Raw genomic sequence first — 21,197 nt, forward strand, 5'->3', positions numbered from 1 at the left:
TCATTAAGTTATTTGCTATAAGCTTTCGATACATAGTTACCTAGTCCTTATGACCATGAGATCATGTAAATCACTTATACTGGAAAGGTACTTTGATTACACCAAACGCCACTGCGTAAATGGGTGGTTATAAAGGTATTAAGTATCCGAAAAGTATGAGTTGAGACATATGGATCAACAGTGGGATTTGTCCATCCCGATGACGGATAGATATACTCTGGGCCCTCTCGGTGGAATGTCGTCTAATGTCTTGCAAGCATATGAATAAGTTCATAAGAGACCACATACCATGGTACGAGTAAAGAGTACTTGTCAGGAGACGAGGTTGAACAAGGTATAGAGTGATACCGAAGATCAAACCTCGGACAAGTAAAATATCGCGTGACAAAGGGAATTGGTATCGTATGTGAATGGTTCATTCGATCACTAAAGTCATCGTTGAATATGTGGGAGCCATTATGGATCTCCAGATCCCGCTATTGGTTATTGGTCGGAGTGAGTACTCAACCATGTCCGCATAGTTCACGAACCGTAGGGTGACACACTTAAAGTTGGATGTTGAAATGGTAGAACTTGAATATGGAATGGAGTTCGAATATTTGTTCGGAGTCCCGGATGAGATCCCGGACATCACGAGGAGTTCCGGAATGGTCCGGAGAATAAGATTCATATATAGGATGTCATTTTATGTGATTTAAAATGATCCGGAAGGTTCTATGGAAGGTTCTAGAAGGTTCTAGAAAAGTCCGGAAGAAACCACCAAGGAAGGTGGAGTCCCGGAGGGACTCCACCTCCATGGCCGGCCAACCCTAGAGGGGGAGGAGTCCCAAGTGGACTCCCCCTATGGGGGCCGGCCACCCTCCCACATGGAAGGGGGGGAATCCCACCCCAAGTGGGATTCCCACCTTGGGTAGGTTTCCCTATCACATGGAAGGTTTTGGGTTCGGGTCTTATTCGTAGACTTGTAGTCCAACACTTGGGGCTTCCACCTATATAATAAGGGGCCAAGGGGAGGGGGCCGGCCACCCCAAGACCACAACCTGGCCGCCCCCCTTGAGTGGCCGGCCACCCCCTCCCAAACCCTAGCCGCCCCCTCTCCTCCATAAGCTCCCGCACGCTTAGCGAAGCTCCGCCGGAGTTCTCCACCGCCACCGACACCACGCCGTCGTGCTGCCGGATTCAAAAGGAGCTACTACTTCCGCTGCCAGCTGGAACGGGAGGTGGACGTCGTCTTCATCAACAACCGAACGTGTGACCGAGTACGGAGGTGTTGCCCGTTCGTGGCGCCGGTGATCAAGATCTTCTACGCGCTTTTGCAAGCGGCAAGTGAACGTCTACCGCAGCAACAAGAGCCTCATCTTGTAGGCTTTGAAATCTCTTCAAGGGTGAGACTCGATAAACCCCTCGTTGCTACCGTCTTCTAGATTGCATCTTGGGTTGGATTGCGTGTTCGCGGTAGGAAAATTTTTGTTTTCTATGCAACGTTATCCTACATTTTCTGCCACCCGTGGCAGTATAATTGCCTAGCTCAATTGGAATAAGGACTAAAAGTGAACCATTCTTAGAGTTTAAGGGTCGTTTTAAACCAAACAAAAGTTCTAGGACCAAAAGTAAATATATTGACATGTTGGCCTCCATCTCATGGGCCCAAACATCATCTTGTCAGGTAGAGAAGTCTCCGGCTGCAAGCAAAACTGGTCCACTAAAGCACGCAGTTAAGATGTCGACGGCCAGAAGCCATAGCCAGTCTCCGGCTGTGCGTTTTCCAGGCCAGCACCATGAGTTGTACTAGATTCAGCCCCTTGTGCTGAGGTCGCTCAAGAACCGGACAATGACACGTAGTTTTGTGCTGCGTTCAATCGCTGTAGCTTTTCTCCTCTTTCTTTATTATTTACATCGTGGTTAACTGGTTACAACTGAATCCTAAAACCGTGGACTTTCTAAATTCCATCAATTTATTGATAATCATCAACATCAGTACAAAGAGATCCAAACATAACAAAAATTACAAATAGATCATTGGACCACCTAGCAACGACTATAAATACTAGCGTGAGCCGAAGACGCGGCGCCATCCTCGCCCCTCCATCACTGGAACCCAACAAAGCTTGTCGTACGGACCAGAGCAGCAACCATCGCCAACGATAACACCATAGATCGGAAGAGACTGACCTAAAACTATACCATCGAACAAGAAAACCAACCAGATTCCAGGAGATCCGCCGGACACATGAATCCATGCGCCCTCCGCCGACGCTAAACGCACCACCGGAGCGAGTATAGGACAAGGAGGACCTTATTCTAATTCTAGGATGTAGCCACCGTCTCACCATCCCAAAGAAGACACTAAAAATAAACTAAACGAAGAACTGAAACCTTCCCGTTAGCGAGAGGCCACGGTCCGCCACGCCTCCATGGCCCCAAGGCCACTGAAGGCAGAGCAAACCGGCAGCATCGCCGGTGAGAGAGATGAAACCCTAGATGGTTGTTAAGGTTGACGATCACCTCGTGTATCTTCCTTGCCCATACCTACATCCCCTCAATCTTAGCCACTAAGCAACATCACGGTCGCTAGATTCGTGTGCTTTCCCACAAACCGCATCCTATGCAACGGACAAAGACTAGACCAAGTCACGTACAAGCACTTCCTAACTCAAAACTAAATTCAGATAACACTACACTAACCAAACCCAGCGACAGGCTTAACTAAAGATAATAACAATTTACACCCCTTTCAAATATACTTGGAATATATGCATCAACATATAGTGCCTACACGGGTAACAGAATATGTGATTTGGCGTATTGCTAACAAGAAAAATCATAGGTAAAACCTATATACTCATAAATCATTATGCCTTGTTGTCCATTTGGTGTACGCGATTTGAATCTTGGTTAGCCTCAGGACCACATCACTTATCTTTATCCTGTCTTTAGGCGAGTCCTTGGTGCAGAGCAAACCAATTTCTATTATGGGCGCCAGAAAGTTATCGTGCAGCTCATACCAAGAAAAGGATCTGTGTAGTAGCCGGGTATCCACGGCATGGATAAGCTCTGCAGGAAATAACTGTTGAACCCATCGCCTAAGGGTCAAGTCTCCGACAAACATAGCATCTTCAGGCTTCCTTCCGGTGAAAACTTCAAGGAGCATTATACCGTAGCTGAACACGTCACTCTTTCTTGATGCTTTTCCGTATGATCCATACTCTACACAAGGAAAAAAACAAATATAAGTCAAAACATGATTGATCAGTCCAAAAAAAAGAATTGGGTATATTTAACGACCATAACTAGTGTTAATTAATTAGGTACCTGGTGACATGTACCCAATGGAAACGGGCATGTTTGACGCGGTCGTTGAGCTATCATTTCCTTGTAGTAGCCTTGCAATGCCAAAGTCCGCCACATGTGCGATCATGTCCTCGTCAAATAAAACATTGCTTGGCTTCAGATCGCAATGCAAAACCACTTCATGATATCCATGGTGCAGATACTCCAAGGCCATTGACACATCGAGCATAACACCTACCCTCTCATGGAACCCAATTTGCCTTTCTCTCAAGTGGGAGTGGTGCAGCAGCGTGTCTAAGCTTCCATTTGGCATGTACTGTAACACCAATGCTCTGAAGTCCATGTTAGAGCATGCATTGATTATCTGTATGAGGTTACGGTGTCGCGCCATGCGAAGCACACGACACTCGGCGTCAAAGCTTCAAGTGGTGTGCTCGGATCGCATGTCGAGAACCTTCACTGCAACTACCAAGCCGTTGCTTAGTTGGCCCCTGAACACTTTTCCAAATCCTCCTGAACCGAGCATGTTGTCTTCATTAAAATTATCGGTGGCGCGAACAAGCTCAAGATGAGAAATTAATTGATGGTCTACTTGTTGGACATATGCCTAAGATACAATAATAAAATGGTTATTATTATATCTTTGTTTTTATGATAAATGTTTGCATCCCATGATATAATTGTATTAACCGGAAACATTAATACTTGTGTGTTTTGTAAACATAAAAGAGTCCCTAGTAAACCTCTTGTTAAACTAGCTTGTTGATTAATAGATGATCATAGTTTCATGATCATGAACATTGGATGTTATTAATAACAAGATCATATCATTAGGTGAATGATGTGATGGACATACACCCATAGTAAGCTTAGCATATGATCAAGTCATTAAGTTTGTTTTGCTTCAAGCTTTAAGATACATCGTAACCTAATCCTTCGACCATGAGATCATGTTAATCACCTACACCGGATGGATGCTTTAATGACATCAAACACTACTTCATAAATGGGTAGTTATAAAAGTGGCATTAAGTATTCGGAAAGTATAGGTTGAAGCACGTGGATCAATAGTGGGATTTGTCCATCAAAATGACGGATAGATATACTCTGGACCCTCTCAGTGGAATGCCATCCAATTAGCTTGCAAGCATGTGACTAGGTCACAAGGGATGTCATATCACGGTACGAGTAAAGAGTACTTATCGGAGACGAGGTTGAACTAGGTATAGAGATACCGACGATCAAAACCTCGGATAAGTAAAGTATCGCGCGACAAAGGGAATCGTTATTTTATGTGAATGGTTCTTTCGATCAAGAAGTCATCGTTGAATATGTGGGAGCTATTATGGATCTCCAGGTCCCGCTATTAGTTATTGATCGTAGAAGTGTCTCGATCATGTCCGCATAGTTCGCGAACCGTACGGTGACGCACTTAAGATTTTGATGTTGTTTTAAGTAGATATGGAATATGGAATCTAGTTCAAATATTGTTCAGAGTCTCGGATGAGATCCAGGACATCACGAGGAGTTCCGGAATGGTCCGAAGAATAAGATTCATATATACGAAGTCACATTCCAAGTTTGGGAATGGTCCGGTGCATTTATGGAAGGCACTAGAAGGTTCTAGAAACATCCGGAATAAATCACTACGGAAGGAGGAGTCCCGGATGGACTCCACCAACCCTAGCCAGCCAACCAAGAGGGGAGGTGGAGTCCATGGTGGACTTGATGTCTACTCACACTTCTTTTCCTGTAGACAGTGTTGGGCCTCCAAGAGCAGAGGTTTGTAGAACAGCAGCAAGTTTCCCTTAAGTGAATCACCCAAGGTTTATCAAACTCAGGGAGGAAGAGGTCAAACATATCCCTCTCAAGCAACCCTGCAATCACGATACAAGAAGTCTCTTGTGTCCCCAACACGCCTAATACATTTGTCAGATGTATAGGTGCACTAGTTCGGTGAAGAGATAGTGAAATACAAGTGATATGGATGTATATGAGTGATAATAGCAATCTGAAATAAAGATGGCAGCGAGTAAACATGCAGTGGAACAGTAAATAAACGGAGATTCGATGTTCGGAAACAAGGCCTAGGGATCATACTTTCACTAGTGGACACTCTCAACATTGATCACATAACTGAAACTACTCTACACTCTCTTGTTGGATGACAAACACCATTAATTGTGTAGGGCTACAAGAGCACCTCAATGCCAGAGTTAACAAGCTCCACAACATTCGATGTTCATATTTAAGTAACCTTAGAGTGAATGATAGACCAACGCAATTATACCGAGTACTAACATAGCATGCACACCGTCACCGACAGACTATGAAAGGGGGAATAGATCACATCAATACTATCATAGTAATAGTTAACTTCATAATCTACAAGAGATCACAATCATAGCTTATACCAAGTACTACATGATGCACACACTATCAACATTACATCATGGAGGAGGAATAGACTAGTTTAATAACATCACTAGAGTAGCATAATGATGATATTCAACTAGATCACAAAGAGATAGATGAACCACATAGCTACGGTAGAGCCCTCAGCCCCGGGGAGAACTACTCCCTCCTCATCATGGGAGACAGCGGCGGCGATGAAGATGGCGGTGGTGTCGATGGAGATGCCTTCCGGGGGCAATTCCCCGTCGCGGCGGCATGCCGGAACAGAGACTTCTGTCCCCCGAATCTTGGCTTCACGATGGCGGCGGCTCTGGAAGGTTTCTCGTACCGTGGCTTATTCCTTTAGGGTTTTCGCGACGGAGACCTTAAGTAGGCGGAAGGGCAGCCTCGGAGGGGCCCTGGTGGGGCCACACCATAGGGGGGCGCGCCCCACCCCTTGGTCGCGCTGCCCTAGCATGTGGGCCCCTGGCTCCTTTCTGGCCCCTCTTCGGTGCTCTGGAAGCTTCCGAGAAAAATAAGATGTTGGGCGTTAATTTCGTCCAATTCCGAGAATATTTCCTGTGTAAGATTTCTGAAACCAAAAACAGCAGAAAACAGGAACTGGCACTTCGGCATATTGTCAATAGGTTAGTTCCGGAAAATGCATCAAAACGATATAAAGTGTGAACAAAACATGTAGGTATTGTCATAAAACAAGCATGGAACATCATAAATTATAGATACGTTGGAGACGTATCAGCATCCCCAAGATTAGTTCCTACTCGCCCTCGAGTAGGTAAACGATAACAAGGATAATTTCTGAAGTGACATGCTACTTACATAATCTTGATCATACTATTGTAAAGCATATGAGATGAATGCAGCGATTCGAAGCAATGGTAAAGACAGTGAGTAAACAACTGAACCATATAGCAAAGACTTTTCATGAATAGTACTTTCAAGACAAGCATCAATAAGTCTTGCATAAGAGTTAACTCATAAAGCAATAAATTCAAAGTAGAGCCATTGAAGCAACACAAAGGAAGATTTAAGTTTCAGCAGTTGCTTTCAACTTTCAACATACATATCTCATGGATAATTGTCAACATAAAGTAATATGATGAATGCAAATAAGCAAGTATGTAAGAATCAATGCACAGTTAACACAAGTGTTTGCTTCTAAGATAGAAAGAAGTGGGTAAACTGACTCAACATAAGAGTAAAAGAATGGCCCTTCGCAAAGGGAAGCATGGATTGCTATATTTGTGCTAGAGCTTTTATTTTGAAAACATAGAAATAATTTTGTCAACGGTAGTAATAAAGCATATGTGTTATGTATAAGATATCCTATAAGTTGCAAGCCTCATGCATAGATTACCAATAGTGCCCGCACCTTGTCCTAATTAGCTTGGATTTACATGGATTATCATTGCATAACATATGTTTTAACCAAGTATCACAAAGGGGTACCTCTATGCCGCCTGTACAAAGGTCTAAGGAGAAAGCTCGCATTGGATTTCTCGCTTTTGATTATTCTCAACTTAGACATCCATACCGGGACAACATAGACAACAGATAATGGACTCCTATTTAATGCATAAGCATTCAACAACAGATAATATTCTCATAAGAGATTGAGGATTGTTTTCCAAACTGAAACTTCCACCATGGATCATGGCTTTAGTTAGCGGCCCAATGTTCTTCTCTAACAATATGCATACTCAAACCGTTCAACTCATGATAAATCACCCTTACTTTAGACAAGACGAACATGCATAGCAACTCACATGATATTCAACAAAGTTAAATAGTTGATGGCGTGCCCAGGAACGTGGTTATCGCTCAACAAGCAACTTATTAAGAAATAAGATACATAAGTACATATTCAATACCACAATAGTTTTTAAGCTATTTTTCCCATGAGCTATATATTGCAAAGACAAAGATTGGAATTTTAAATGTAGCACTCAAGCAATTTACTTTGGAATGGCAGAGAAATACCATGTGGTAGGTAGGTATGGTGGACACAAATGGCATAGTTTTTGGCTCAAGGATTTGGATGCACGAGAAGTATCCCTGTCAATACAAGGCTTAGGCTAGCAAGGTTGTTTGAAGCAAACACAAGTATGAACCGGTATAGCAAAACTTACATAAGAACATATTGCAATCATTATAAGACTCTACATTGTCTTCCTTGTTGTTCAAACACCTCACCAGAAAATATCTAGACTCTAGAGAGACCAATCATGCAAACCAAATTTTAACAAGCTCTATGTAGTTCTTCATTAATAGGTGAAAAGTACATGATGCAAGAGCTTAAACATGATCTATTGAGCAAAACAATTGCCAAGTATCAGATTATTTAAGACATTATACCAATTACCACATGCAACATTTTCTATTTCCAACCAAATAACAATGAACGAAGCAGTTTTCAACATTCGCCATGAACATTAAAAGTAAAGCTAAGAACACCAGTGTTCATGTGAACAAGCGGAGCGTGTCTCTCTCCCACACAAGCATGATTTTATTTAGAGAATAAAAATAACAAAAAAAAAAGCTCACAGACGCTCCAAGTAAATCACATAAGATGTGACGGAATAAAAATATAGTTTCACTAGAGGTGACCTGATAAGTTGTCGATGAAGAAGGGGATGCCTTGGGCATCCCCAAGCTTAGATGCTTGAGTCTTCTTGAAATATGCAGGGATGAACCACGGGGGCATCCCCAAGCTTAGACTTTTCACTCTTCTTGATCATATATCATCCTCCTCTCTTGACCCTTGAAAACTTCCTCCACACCAAACTCAATATAAACTCATTAGATGGTTAGTGCATAATCAAAAATTCACATGTTCAGAGGTGACACAATCATTCTTAACACTTCTGTACATTGCCCAAGGCTACTGAAAGTTAATGGAACAAAGAAATCCATCCAACACAGCAAAAGAGGCAATGCGAAATGAAAGGCAGAATCTATCAAAACAGAACAGTCCGTAAAGACGAATTTTTCTGGGGCACTTAACTTGCTCAGATGAAAATTCTCAAATTGAATGAAAGTTGCGTACATATCTGAGGATCACGCACGTGAATTGGCAGATTTTTCTGAGTTACCTACAGAGAACCCTGCCCAAATTCGTGACAGACAGAAATCTGTTTCTGCGCAGTAATCCAAATCTAGTATCAACCCTACTATCAAAGACTTTACTTGGCACAAAAATGCAATAAAATAAAGATAAGGAGAGGTTGCTACAGTAGTAACAACTTCCAAGACTCAAATATAAAACAAAAGTACTATAGTAAAATAAAAACACGGGTTATCTCCCAAGAAGTGCTTTCTTTATAGCCATTAAGATGGGCTCAGTAATTTTAATGATGCACTCCCAAGAACTAGTAGTTGAAGCAAAAGAGAGCATCAAAAAGCAAATTCAAAACACATTTAAGTCTAACCCACTTCCTATGAAAAGGAATCTTGTACACAAATAAATTCATGAGGAGCAAAGTGACAAGCATAGAAAGATAAAACAAGTGTAACTTCAAAAATTTCAGCATATAGAGAGGTGTTTTAGTAACATGAAAATTTCTACAACCATATTTTCCTCTCTCATAAAGATTTTCAGTAGCATTATGAACAAACTCAACAATATAACTATCAAATGAAACATTCTTATCATGAGATTCATGCATAAAACTATTACTACTCCCAACAGAAGCATAGTCATTCTTATTAATTGTAGTGGGAGCAAATTCGACAAAGTAGCTATCATTATTATTCTCATCAAGTGTAGGAGGCATAGTATAATCATAATAAAATTTATCCTCCATAGTAGGCGGCACCAAAATACCACTATCATTATAATCATCATAAATAGGAGGCAAAGTATCATCAAAGAAAATTTTCTCCTCAATGCTTGGGGGACTAAAAATATCATGCTCATCAAAACCAGCTTCCCCAAGCTTACAATTTTCCATAGTATTAGCAATAATGGTGTTCAAAGCGTTCATACTAATATCATTACTACTAGCATGCAAATAAGGTTCCATAGGTTTTTTAATTTTCGCATCAAACAATCCATATCTTAACTCAGGAAATAGATTAAAAAGCTCACTGTTATTTTCCATTATGCCTAACTAGTGAAAAACAAGAAACAAAAAGATGCAATTGCAGGATCTAAAGGAAATAGCTTCGAGCACTCACACACCGGCAACAATGCTAGGAATGTGTTGACTGCCAAAACCCACCGGCGGGCAGCGACGGTCAACACGGTAGAGCCGGGAAGAGCCTAGAGCTGCGGCTGGCTGAGACCCCTCCGAGCGACGGCCCGCAATGCTCTTCTAGTCACACGTCCGATGCGAAGTGCAAGGGCGTGCCACCTGACCTATACCTGGTCAGGAAGGTGATGGGGATGCCTCGCTTAGTTTCCTGCATGGCATACATGTAAACATTAAATACGAGCCTCGATCGGCTCTCAGGTTATCCTGTGAATCGGCTCAAAGAGCCGATCCACCCATGATTCGTACAGGGTGCACGAATATATGGTGATCCTGCTTGATCAAGATAAAGCTAATGAGATCTACGACGATTTAGGGTTTTCACCGCATAATCGGATCATCCTACTCCAGGTTGGGCCTCGCGGCCACGCACGGTGATCGTAGTTTCCATCCTAAACAAGGCCTAAAAACCAACATGAAGTTGATCCTCGGAACATCCTGTTTAGGACTTGCGAACGCCACCCTACGTGCCGCTGGATCCTCCCCCCCTTTGTAAGGCCTAACTATTGCAGATATTAAACTAATCCTTGTATAACAAGGAGCAATCGTAACGGATCAGATCTACTAAATAATGATCAAGCGGGGTGCCGCCCCCACACCTGAGATAGGTGTGAGGGCGGCTAGACATGCAAGGGTTGCACTACGTAAGCATGTTATACGAAGAACTATGCTAACCCTAACACATCTATGATAACTACGTTGCTCGCCATCAAAGACGCTTCAGTACGAGCAACGCATGAACAACGTGGAGCTTGTGCTGCCTAGATCGCAAGATGCGATCTAGGCAGCATGTCGCTTACCTGATAGAAACCCTCGAGACGAAGGAGTTGGCGATGCGCCGAGATTGGTTTGTTTTGGGTTGAACGTGAGTTGTTGTTTATTCCAAAAACCCTAGATACATATTTATAGTCCAGGGGACTTTCTAACGTGGGAATATCCCCACCGTGTACGAGACAAACTCTAACTTTTAATCTACGGTACAATCTACTATAATTAAAGATACACGGGCAAACTAGCCCAAATTCTCCGTGTAAGGCCGCTTCAGAGATCTTCCACGTGTAATCTTCCAAGCCCATCTCTCCAACGGCCCACCTTCGGATTTGACCAAAATCTGGTGATAACACATGCCCCCCGGGTTTTGGAAATGACATTTCCAAAATCATTATGCTTTCCTTCGCCGGGTCATGTCGTGGCAGAGCAGAGCTGTTGCAGTATCCGTTATCATTATGCCCTGTCTTCTCAGCTTCTCTGCAAAATTCGATAGCTCTGGCGTCATCTCCTTGGAAACTGTAATGACATTAAATTTCCACCAGGCTCCTCATTATTTAACTGTGCCGATCGATTAGCTTCCTTCATCCCCTTCCTCTGTTCCAGCCATCGGCACCAAAAAACCCTCTTCTCCCTCAGCCATGTCTTCCTCTTCCTCCTCCTTCTCAAACCTCTTCCCCCAATCCTCGCCGAAGAAGAAGAACGAGGACAACCTTCACTCCAAGGCGAACCCTCTCTCCCCCAACAATGAGAAGAAAGAAGGAGAAGTAGCGAAGGCCAAAGCCTTCCCCTCCGCCAAGCTCCCGCCGAAGAAGCGCTCCCGCATGTGGGCGGACAGCGGGGACGAAGATGACGATGAAGAAGGAGAAGAGGAGGAGGAAGATGAATCTTCCTCTTCCGCCGGGTACCCGCCAACCAAGCGCTTCCGCTCCTGGGCGGACAGCGAGGATGATGATGATGACGAGGAGGAAGAGGCTCCGGCCACGGGCTGGGGCAGCAGCGACGAGGAGCTCCCTGGGAGCAGCGCCGACGACATCGATGGCGGTGACGACGAGGACAACGACGACTAGTAGAATAGGACTAGTAGTAGCAGTGCACTAGGCACTAGATCCCTCTTTTGAGAGCCATCGGCTCTTTCTTGTAAAGCCGCTCCTCTGAATTAATGAAATCGGTCTTTTGATTCAACCTTCAATTATTCCAATTTCATTCCTTCCGCCTGTCATGCCAAGACCGATAGCAACGTATCGGATTTCTCTTCTTTTGGACGCCCATGAAGCCGGACTCCCATGTCGATTAGCTCGTAGGCCAAGAACTTCTCAATTTCAGGCTGCGATTTGGTGTCTGACCATAATTTCCCGCAATCCCTTAGCCGATGACTACTCATCGGCTATTTTGAGAATTTAGTCCCTTTCCTCCTCTTGCAAATGACAGACGGTCCAAACTTGTAAAAAATAAAACCGACAGCCTCCTATCCCGATTCGTAGGAGATCACAATGCAAGGCCGCCGATGCGACTCCAATCGGCTTTCGAGCAGCCACCAGGTCAGCTGCCCCCGAGTCTCAGTCGAGGCGAGAATCGGTAATGGATCAGCCGAATGTGCCGCCTATGCAGAGTTAGCCGATTTCAACAAAATCGGCTCCCCAAAGCAGAGAACCTTCAGGGTGAGCTGCCCCCCGAGTTTCAGTCTACCTTTCGCGCCTTGCAGGTCAGATCGGCTCCTTCCCTGCACTGACCGTCGATGTCGATGTGAACTTTGAGCATATAACCAGCCGGTCTGGCTTCGTTTCTTAAATCTGAAGTCGATGCCCTTGCATCGGCTGAAATTTTTTTTTTTTTTATTTGGCCGATTTTTCTTAATCGGCCCCCAATGTTTCACTGCACGCATGTTTGCACATGTTCATCTGACTATATGCCCCCCGAGCCGAATCTGCCAAATGACTGCAGATATCGGCTTTTATGGTTAGTCAGGGCACTGCACTTGCACGTCGGCTTCGCAAAGATTCATGCTGACTTTCATCTGCCGACGTGGCCGCCGCCCAGTGGATCGTTGTTGAACACAAGCAGAATATGTGCAGAAGATAATTTTGGCCGATTGCTGGAATCGGCCTCCACATTGCTCGTTCGATGAAGGTTTTGTAATGCCCCTCCATAAGTTTTTTGGGGCCGATCACAAGGATCAGCCTCGCCCGGCTTTGCTCACTGGTGTGTTCTTGCTACTCGGTCAGGCTGGATAAAACCAACCCAACCTCTGACTTGATTCGCCTGCTGTCGTCCACCTTGAGTGCATCGTAGACTCGTGGAGCACTAAACTCTGTCGGAAGGACGAGCACCATGTTTGTGCCAGCCGATGTTTCGTCATCGGCTTTCTTTTGCTTTGGACGCCACTCCATTCTCCGTGGACGACCTTCTTCATCCAGGGCTCGCTGAACCTTTGCAGCCAGATCAGGCCGTGCCTTCCTTAGCGTATGCAGGTATAACCTTTCGGCTTCCTCCAGGCCGCGCAACCGCTGAACCCTGCGTTTTTGTGAACGGCTGAGTCCATCAGGGCACCACCTTGGACGGTGGTACCTGTCTTCTTCTTCTTCTAGTCCCTCGTCTTCGGAATCCTCAAGATCTGCCCAACGAGGTGACTCAGCGCGTTTGCTTTGTGGCGGGAGAGGCCCTAAGCGCTCGAACACAGACACGTTGGCTGCCTCCTTCTTCTTCTTGTTGCATTCTGGGCAATTGCCGATTGTGGGCAATCGGCTCATTCCTGAATCCCAGCAGTGTCTGAAGAAAGGGCAGTCCCAGTGTCTGGCGTTGTCATCTTGCTCCCTTGACCTGTCCGTGGCACGGCGCTCGTGCTCCTCCTCATCGCGATCGTGCCGACGATGTCTTCTGGCTTCTCTAGCCAGACGATCTCCTTCATCATCATAGTTGGACCGTCGGCGTTGGTCATACTGGCTCACATATTTGTTGAGGAGGTGATCAGAGAGAGGTCGTTGATATCTTATATTCTTCACCTCTCCCTCTGTGACGTAGCGCTTGCCATCATGTTGGAGCCGATCGCGTGGAGCGGCCTCCTCTGTGTCCTTACTATGAGAGCAGCTGCCCTCATCTCCATCCTTGCCAGAGTGGTTCCCAGGTCCTACCATGTTGATGCTGAACGAGGGATCTGGCTGGGAACCCTCAGGGTAGATGGCTTCTACCATGTTAACGGCGGGGAAGGGTTGGGTGTCGACCTTCATGGCGTACTGGTTGAAAATTAGACGCCCCTTCTCTATCGCCGCTTGGATGTGCTGACGCCACACCCCCGGTCGTTGGTGGCATGGGAGAGCGAGTTGTGGTATTTGCAGTACGGCTTTCCGTTCAGCTCTTGCGCCGTGGGGAACTTGAGACCTTCAGGAATCGTCAACTGTTCCTCCTTGAGCAGGAGGTCGAAGATTTGTTCAGTCTTGGTCACGTCAAAATCAAATCCCCTAGGCGGCCCTGGTGGCTTTACCCATTTGCAGGACACGGGGGTTCCTCCCCGAGTCCACTCAGCCACTGCTACTTCTTGGTCTCCCGCAGGAACTTCGTCTTCCTCTGCATCGACCAGGACTACTGCACGCTTGAACTTGTCTTGGTACAGGTCCGGGTGGCGCTGTTCATATGCTGATAGTTTCTGAACCATGTGCGCCAGCGAGGGATAATCTGCTTGGGAGGCCATGTCCTTGAGCTGTGTTGCAAGGCCAGCTATTGCCAACTCGACTGCTTCCTTTTCAGTTATACGAACCGAATAACATCGGTTCCTAAGATTCCTGAAGCGCTGGATGTACTCTGTCACCGTTTCTCCGCGCTTCTGACGTAGTTGTGCTAGATCGGCAATGCTAGACTCGGAAGCTTCTGAATGGTATTGCATATGGAACTGTTCTTCCAATTGCTTCCAAGACCGGATGGAGTTTGCTGGCAAAGAGGTGTACCATCCGAAAGCCGATCCCGTGAGGGACTGTGAAAAGAGCCTCACGCGTAGCTGGTCCGACACTGAAGCCGGTCCTAGTTGCGCCAAATATCGGCCGACGTGCTCGATGGAGCTGGAGCCATCTGATCCACTGAATTTGGAGAAGTCAGGGAGCCGATATTTAGGTGGCAGCGGGATCATCTTGTACTCGTCGGGGTACGGCTTGGAATAGCCGATCGCCCTTCTTTTCGGCACCATGCCGAACTGGTCTCTTAGTATGGTACTGATCTGATCCGCTGTGCTGGCTGCAGGGGTTGCACTCTGAAGATTCGCCGGGGTGGCGTACTTAGCCAGCCATGTTTGCTTTTCCAGCTCTGAGCCAACTGCAGGAGCTGGGCTCTGGAGTTTCGTCGGGGTGGCGTACTTAGTTAGCCACGTCTGCTTTTCAAGCTCTGTCGCTGACGTTCCTCCTGTTTTCGCCGGAGTCCCTGACGTTGTGGCCTGGCTTGAGAGTGCCCAGTTGCCACAATCTGGCACATACGTGCACGCGTATCCTTGAGGGATCTCCTTAGGCGCCTCAGCCAAGAACTGGTAGTCACTAGGGTCACCACCGATCTTGTAGACGACGAATGCCGGTGTAGCCGGCACTTCAGCTGGTGCTGCCAACGCATATGGCAGCGGTGGACGGGACTGGAGTGGCAACTCTCCTTGATGCGTCCCGAGAGCTGGTCCTGTCGGTGAGTACTGGTGGCTCATGATCTCCTGGATCACGCGCAGAGCGACACGCTCCAACACGTTGACCAAGTTTTCAGAGTGGCGGTGTAGCGAGTGAGCCACCAAGTAGTTGATCTCCTGCCGCAGGCCCCTGGTGCGTTCCTCCGACGGGGCAGAGAGATCTATCCCATCGAGTGCACCTTGCGGTGAGAATCCCTTCCATCTGATGCCATGGGAACGGGTTCTCTGAAAAGAGCCGATGAGGTCGGCTTCGAGGGTGACCTTGATCTCGTCATATCTCTTCTTGAGCTCGTCAGGCAGCTCCTCGTAGGTGACTGGCGTGCCGTCCGCCATCTCAGATGTAGATGGCGATGCGGTTGATGTAGATGATTGTCCCACCGGGCGTGCCAGAATGTGTTGACTGCCAAAACCCACCGGCGGGCAGCGACGGTCAACACGGTAGAGCCGGGAAGAGCCTAGAGCTGCGGCTGGCTGAGACCCCTCCGAGCGACGGCCCGCAATGCTCTTCTGGTCACACGTCCGATGCGAAGTGCAAGGGCGTGCCACCTGACCTATACCTGGTCAGGAAGGTGATGGGGATGCCTCGCTTAGTTTCCTGCATGGCATACACGTAAACATTAAATACGAGCCTCGATCGGCTCTCAGGTTATCCTGTGAATCGGCTCAAAGAGCCGATCCACCCATGATTCGTACAGGGTGCACGAATATATGGTGATCCTGCTTGATCAAGATAAAGCTAATGAGATTTACGACGATTTAGGGTTTTCACCGCATAATCGGATCATCCTACTCCAGGTTGGGCCTCGCGGCCACGCACGGTGATCGTAAGCCGATCCTAAACAAGGCCTAAAAACCAACATGAAGTTGATCCTCGGAACATCCTGTTTAGGACTTGCGAACGCCACCCTACGTGCCGCTGGATCCTCGCCCCCTTTGTAAGGCCTAACTATTGCAGATATTAAACTAATCCTTGTATAACAAGGAGCAATCGTAACGGATCAGATCTACTAAATAATGATCAAGCGGGGTGCCGCCCCCACACCTGAGATAGGTGTGAGGGCGGCTAGACATGCAAGGGTTGCACTACGTAAGCATGTTATACGAAGAACTATGCTAACCCTAACACATCTATGATAACTACGTTGCTCGCCATCAAAGACGCTTCAGTACGAGCAACGCATGAACAACGTGGAGCTTGTGCTGCCTAGATCGCAAGATGCGATCTAGGCAGCATGTCGCTTACCTGATAGAAACCCTCGAGACGAAGGAGTTGGCGATGCGCCGAGATTGGTTTGTTTTGGGTTGAACGTGAGTTGTTGTTTATTCCAAAAACCCTAGATACATATTTATAGTCCAGGGGACTTTCTAACGTGGGAATATCCCCACCGTGTACGAGACAAACTCTAACTTTTAATCTACGGTACAATCTACTATAATTAAAGATACACGGGCAAACTAGCCCAAATTCTCCGTGTAAGGCCGCTTCAGAGATCTTCCACGTGTAATCTTCCAAGCCCATCTCTCCAACGGCCCACCTTCGGATTTGACCAAAATCTGGTGATAACACATGCCCCCCGGGTTTTGGAAATGACATTTCCAAAATCATTATGCTTTCCTTCGCCGGGTCATGTCGTGGCAGAGCAGAGCTGTTGCAGTATCCGTTATCATTATGCCCTGTCTTCTCAGCTTCTCTGCAAAATTCGATAGCTCTGGCGTCATCTCCTTGGAAACTGTAATGACATTAAATTTCCACCAGGCTCCTCATTATTTAACTGTGCCGATCGATTAGCTTCCTTCATCCCCTTCCTCTGTTCCAGCCATCGGCACCAAAAAACCCTCTTCTCCCTCAGCCATGTCTTCCTCTTCCTCCTCCTTCTCAAACCTCTTCCCCCAATCCTCGCCGAAGAAGAAGAACGAGGACAACCTTCACTCCAAGGCGAACCCTCTCTCCCCCAACAATGAGAAGAAAGAAGGAGAAGTAGCGAAGGCCAAAGCCTTCCCCTCCGCCAAGCTCCCGCCGAAGAAGCGCTCCCGCATGTGGGCGGACAGCGAGGACGAAGATGACGACGAAGAAGGAGAAGAGGAGGAGGAAGATGAATCTTCCTCTTCCGCCGGGTACCCGCCAACCAAGCGCTTCCGCTCCTGGGCGGACAGCGAGGATGATGATGATGACGAGGAGGAAGAGGCTCCGGCCACGGGCTGGGGCAGCAGCGACGAGGAGCTCCCTGGGAGCAGCGCCGACGACATCGACGGCGGTGACGACGAGGACAGCGACGACTAGTAGAATAGGACTAGTAGTAGCAGTGCACTAGGCACTAGATCCCTCTTTTGAGAGCCATCGGCTCTTTCTTGTAAAGCCGCTCCTCTGAATTAATGAAATCGGTCTTTTGATTCAACCTTCAATTATTCCAATTTCATTCCTTCCGCCTGTCATGCCAAGACCGATAGCAACGTATCGGATTTCTCTTCTTTTGGACGCCCATGAAGCCGGACTCCCATGTCGATTAGCTCGTAGGCCAAGAACTTCTCAATTTCAGGCTGCGATTTGGTGTCTGACCATAATTTCCCGCAATCCCTTAGCCGATGACTACTCATCGGCTATTTTGAGAATTTAGTCCCTTTCCTCCTCTTGCAGCGACAGGACGGTCCAAACTTGTAAAAAATAAAAAACTGACAGCCTCCTATCCTGATTCAGAGGAGATCACAATGCAAGGCCAGTCGATGCGACTCCAATCGGCTTTCGAGCAGCCACCAGGTCAGCTGCCCCCCGAGTCTCAGTCGAGGCGAGAATCGATAATGGATCAGCCGAATGTGCCGCCTATGCAGAGTTAGCCGATTTCAACAAAATCGGCTCCCCAAAGCAGAGAACCTTCAGGGTGAGCTGCCCCCCGAGTTTCAGTCTACCTTTCGCGCCTTGCAGGTCAGATCGGCTCCTTCCCTGCACTGACCGTCGATGTCGATGTGAACTTTGAGCATATAACCAGCCGGTCTGGCTTCGTTTCTTAAATCTGAAGTCGATGCCCTTGCATCGGCTGAAATTTTTTTTTTTTATTTGGCCGATTTTTCTTAATCGGCCCCCAATGTTTCACTGCACGCATGTTTGCACATGTTCATCTGACTATATGCCCCCCGAGCCGAATCTGCCAAATGACTGCAGATATCGGCTTTTATGGTTAGTCAGGGCACTGCACTTGCACGTCGGCTTCGCAAAGATTCATGCTGACTTTCATCTGCCGACGTGGCCGCCGCCCAGTGGATCGTTGTTGAACACAAGCAGAATATGTGCAGAAGATAATTTTGGCCGATTGCTGGAATCGGCCTCCACATTGCTCGTTCGATGAAGGTTTTGTAATGCCCCTCCATAAGTTTTTTGGGGCCGATCACAAGGATCAGCCTCGCCCGGCTTTGCTCACTGGTGTGTTCTTGCTACTCGGTCAGGCTGGATAAAACCAACCCAACCTCTGACTTGATTCGCCTGCTGTCGTCCACCTTGAGTGCATCGTAGACTCGTGGAGCACTAAACTCTGTCGGAAGGACGAGCACCATGTTTGTGCCAGCCGATGTTTCGTCATCGGCTTTCTTTTGCTTTGGACGCCACTCCATTCTCCGTGGACGACCTTCTTCATCCAGGGCTCGCTGAACCTTTGCAGCCAGATCAGGCCGTGCCTTCCTTAGCGTATGCAGGTATAACCTTTCGGCTTCCTCCAGGCCGCGCAACCGCTGAACCCTGCGTTTTTGTGAACGGCTGAGTCCATCAGGGCACCACCTTGGACGGTGGTACCTGTCTTCTTCTTCTTCTAGTCCCTCGTCTTCGGAATCCTCAAGATCTGCCCAACGAGGTGACTCAGCGCGTTTGCTTTGTGGCGGGAGAGGCCCTAAGCGCTCGAACACAGACACGTTGGCTGCCTCCTTCTTCTTCTTGTTGCATTCTGGGCAATTGCCGATTGTGGGCAATCGGCTCATTCCTGAATCCCAGCAGTGTCTGAAGAAAGGGCAGTCCCAAGAACCGGCGTTGTCATCTTGCTCCCTTGACCTGTCCGTGGCACGGCGCTCGTGCTCCTCCTCATCGCGATCGTGCCGACGATGTCTTCTGGCTTCTCTAGCCAGACGATCTCCTTCATCATCATAGTTGGACCGTCGGCGTTGGTCATACTGGCTCACATATTTGTTGAGGAGGTGATCAGAGAGAGGTCGTTGATATCTTATATTCTTCACCTCTCCCTCTGTGACGTAGCGCTTGCCATCATGTTGGAGCCGATCGCGTGGAGCGGCCTCCTCTGTGTCCTTACTATGAGAGCAGCTGCCCTCATCTCCATCCTTGCCAGAGTGGTTCCCAGGTCCTACCATGTTGATGCTGAACGAGGGATCTGGCTGGGAACCCTCAGGGTAGATGGCTTCTACCATGTTAACGGCGGGGAAGGGTTGGGTGTCGACCTTCATGGCGTACTGGTTGAAAATTAGACGCCCCTTCTCTATCGCCGCTTGGATGTGCTGACGCCACACCCTGCAGTCGTTGGTGGCATGGGAGAGCGAGTTGTGGTATTTGCAGTACGGCTTTCCGTTCAGCTCTTGCGCCGTGGGGAACTTGAGACCTTCAGGAATCGTCAACTGTTCCTCCTTGAGCAGGAGGTCGAAGATTTGTTCAGTCTTGGTCATGTCAAAATCAAATCCCCTAGGCGGCCCTGGTGGCTTTACCCATTTGCAGGACACGGGGGTTCCTCCCCGAGTCCACTCAGCCACTGCTACTTCTTGGTCTCCCGCAGGAACTTCGTCTTCCTCTGCATCGACCAGGACTATCGCACGCTTGAACTTGTCTTGGTACAGGTCCGGTGGCGCTGTTCATATGCTGATAGTTTCTGAACCATGTGCGCCAACGAGGGATAATCTGCTTGGGAGGCCATGTCCTTGAGCTGTGTTGCAAGGCCAGCTACCGCCAACTCGATCGTTTCCTTTTCAGTTATACGAACCGAATAACATCGGTTCCTAAGATTCCTGAAGCGCTGGATGTACTCTGTCACCGTTTCTCCGCGCTTCTGACGTAGTTGTGCTAGATCGGCAATGCTAGACTCGGAAGCTTCTGAATGGTATTGCATATGGAACTGTTCTTCCAATTGCTTCCAAGACCGGATGGAGTTTGCTGGCAAAGAGGTGTACCATCCGAAAGCCGATCCCGTGAGGGACTGTGAAAAGAGCCTCACGCGTAGCTGGTCCGACACTGAAGCCGGTCCTAGTTGCGCCAAATATCGGCCGACGTGCTCGATGGAGCTGGAGCCATCTGATCCACTGAATTTGGAGAAGTCAGGGAGCCGATATTTAGGTGGCAGCGGGATCATCTCGTACTCGTCGGGGTACGGCTTGGAATAGCCGATCGCCCTTCTTTTCGGCACCATGCCGAACTGGTCTCTTAGTATGGTACTGATCTGATCCGCTGTGCTGGCTGCAGGGGTTGCACTCTGAAGATTCGCCGGGGTGGCGTACTTAGCCAGCCATGTTTGCTTTTCCAGCTCTGAGCCAACTGCAGGAGCTGGGCTCTGGAGTTTCGTCGGGGTGGCGTACTTAGTTAGCCACGTCCCCTTTTCAAGCTCTGTCGCTGACGTTCCTCCTGTTTTCGCCGGAGTCCCTGACGTTGTGGCCTGGCTTGAGAGTGCCCAGTTGCCACAATCTGGCACATACGTGCACGCGTATCCTTGAGGGATCTCCTTAGGCGCCTCAGCCAAGAACTGGTAGTCACTAGGGTCACCACCGATCTTGTAGACGACGAATGCCGGTGTAGCCGGCACTTCAGCTGGTGCTGCCAACGCATATGGCAGCGGTGGACG

General features: G+C 47.6%; 1 protein-coding gene across 1 annotated transcript; it reads right to left on the reverse strand.

Annotated features, from left to right (window-relative positions):
- Positions 1-2,783: 2,783 nt before the first annotated feature.
- LOC127303230 (probable LRR receptor-like serine/threonine-protein kinase At3g47570) lies at positions 2,784-3,751 on the reverse strand. The gene is made up of 2 exons (XM_071820557.1): positions 3,313-3,751; positions 2,784-3,207 (listed from the first exon to the last, which is right to left on the reverse strand). Exons 1-2 carry the CDS (start codon positions 3,680-3,682, stop codon positions 2,843-2,845), a joined length of 735 nt encoding a protein of 244 aa, XP_071676658.1. The 5' UTR covers positions 3,683-3,751; the 3' UTR covers positions 2,784-2,842.
- Between the last annotated feature and the right edge of the window lie 17,446 nt (positions 3,752-21,197).

This window comes from Lolium perenne, chromosome 5 (genome assembly GCF_019359855.2).
Source record: "Lolium perenne isolate Kyuss_39 chromosome 5, Kyuss_2.0, whole genome shotgun sequence".
NCBI classification, from domain to species: domain Eukaryota; kingdom Viridiplantae; phylum Streptophyta; class Magnoliopsida; order Poales; family Poaceae; genus Lolium; species Lolium perenne.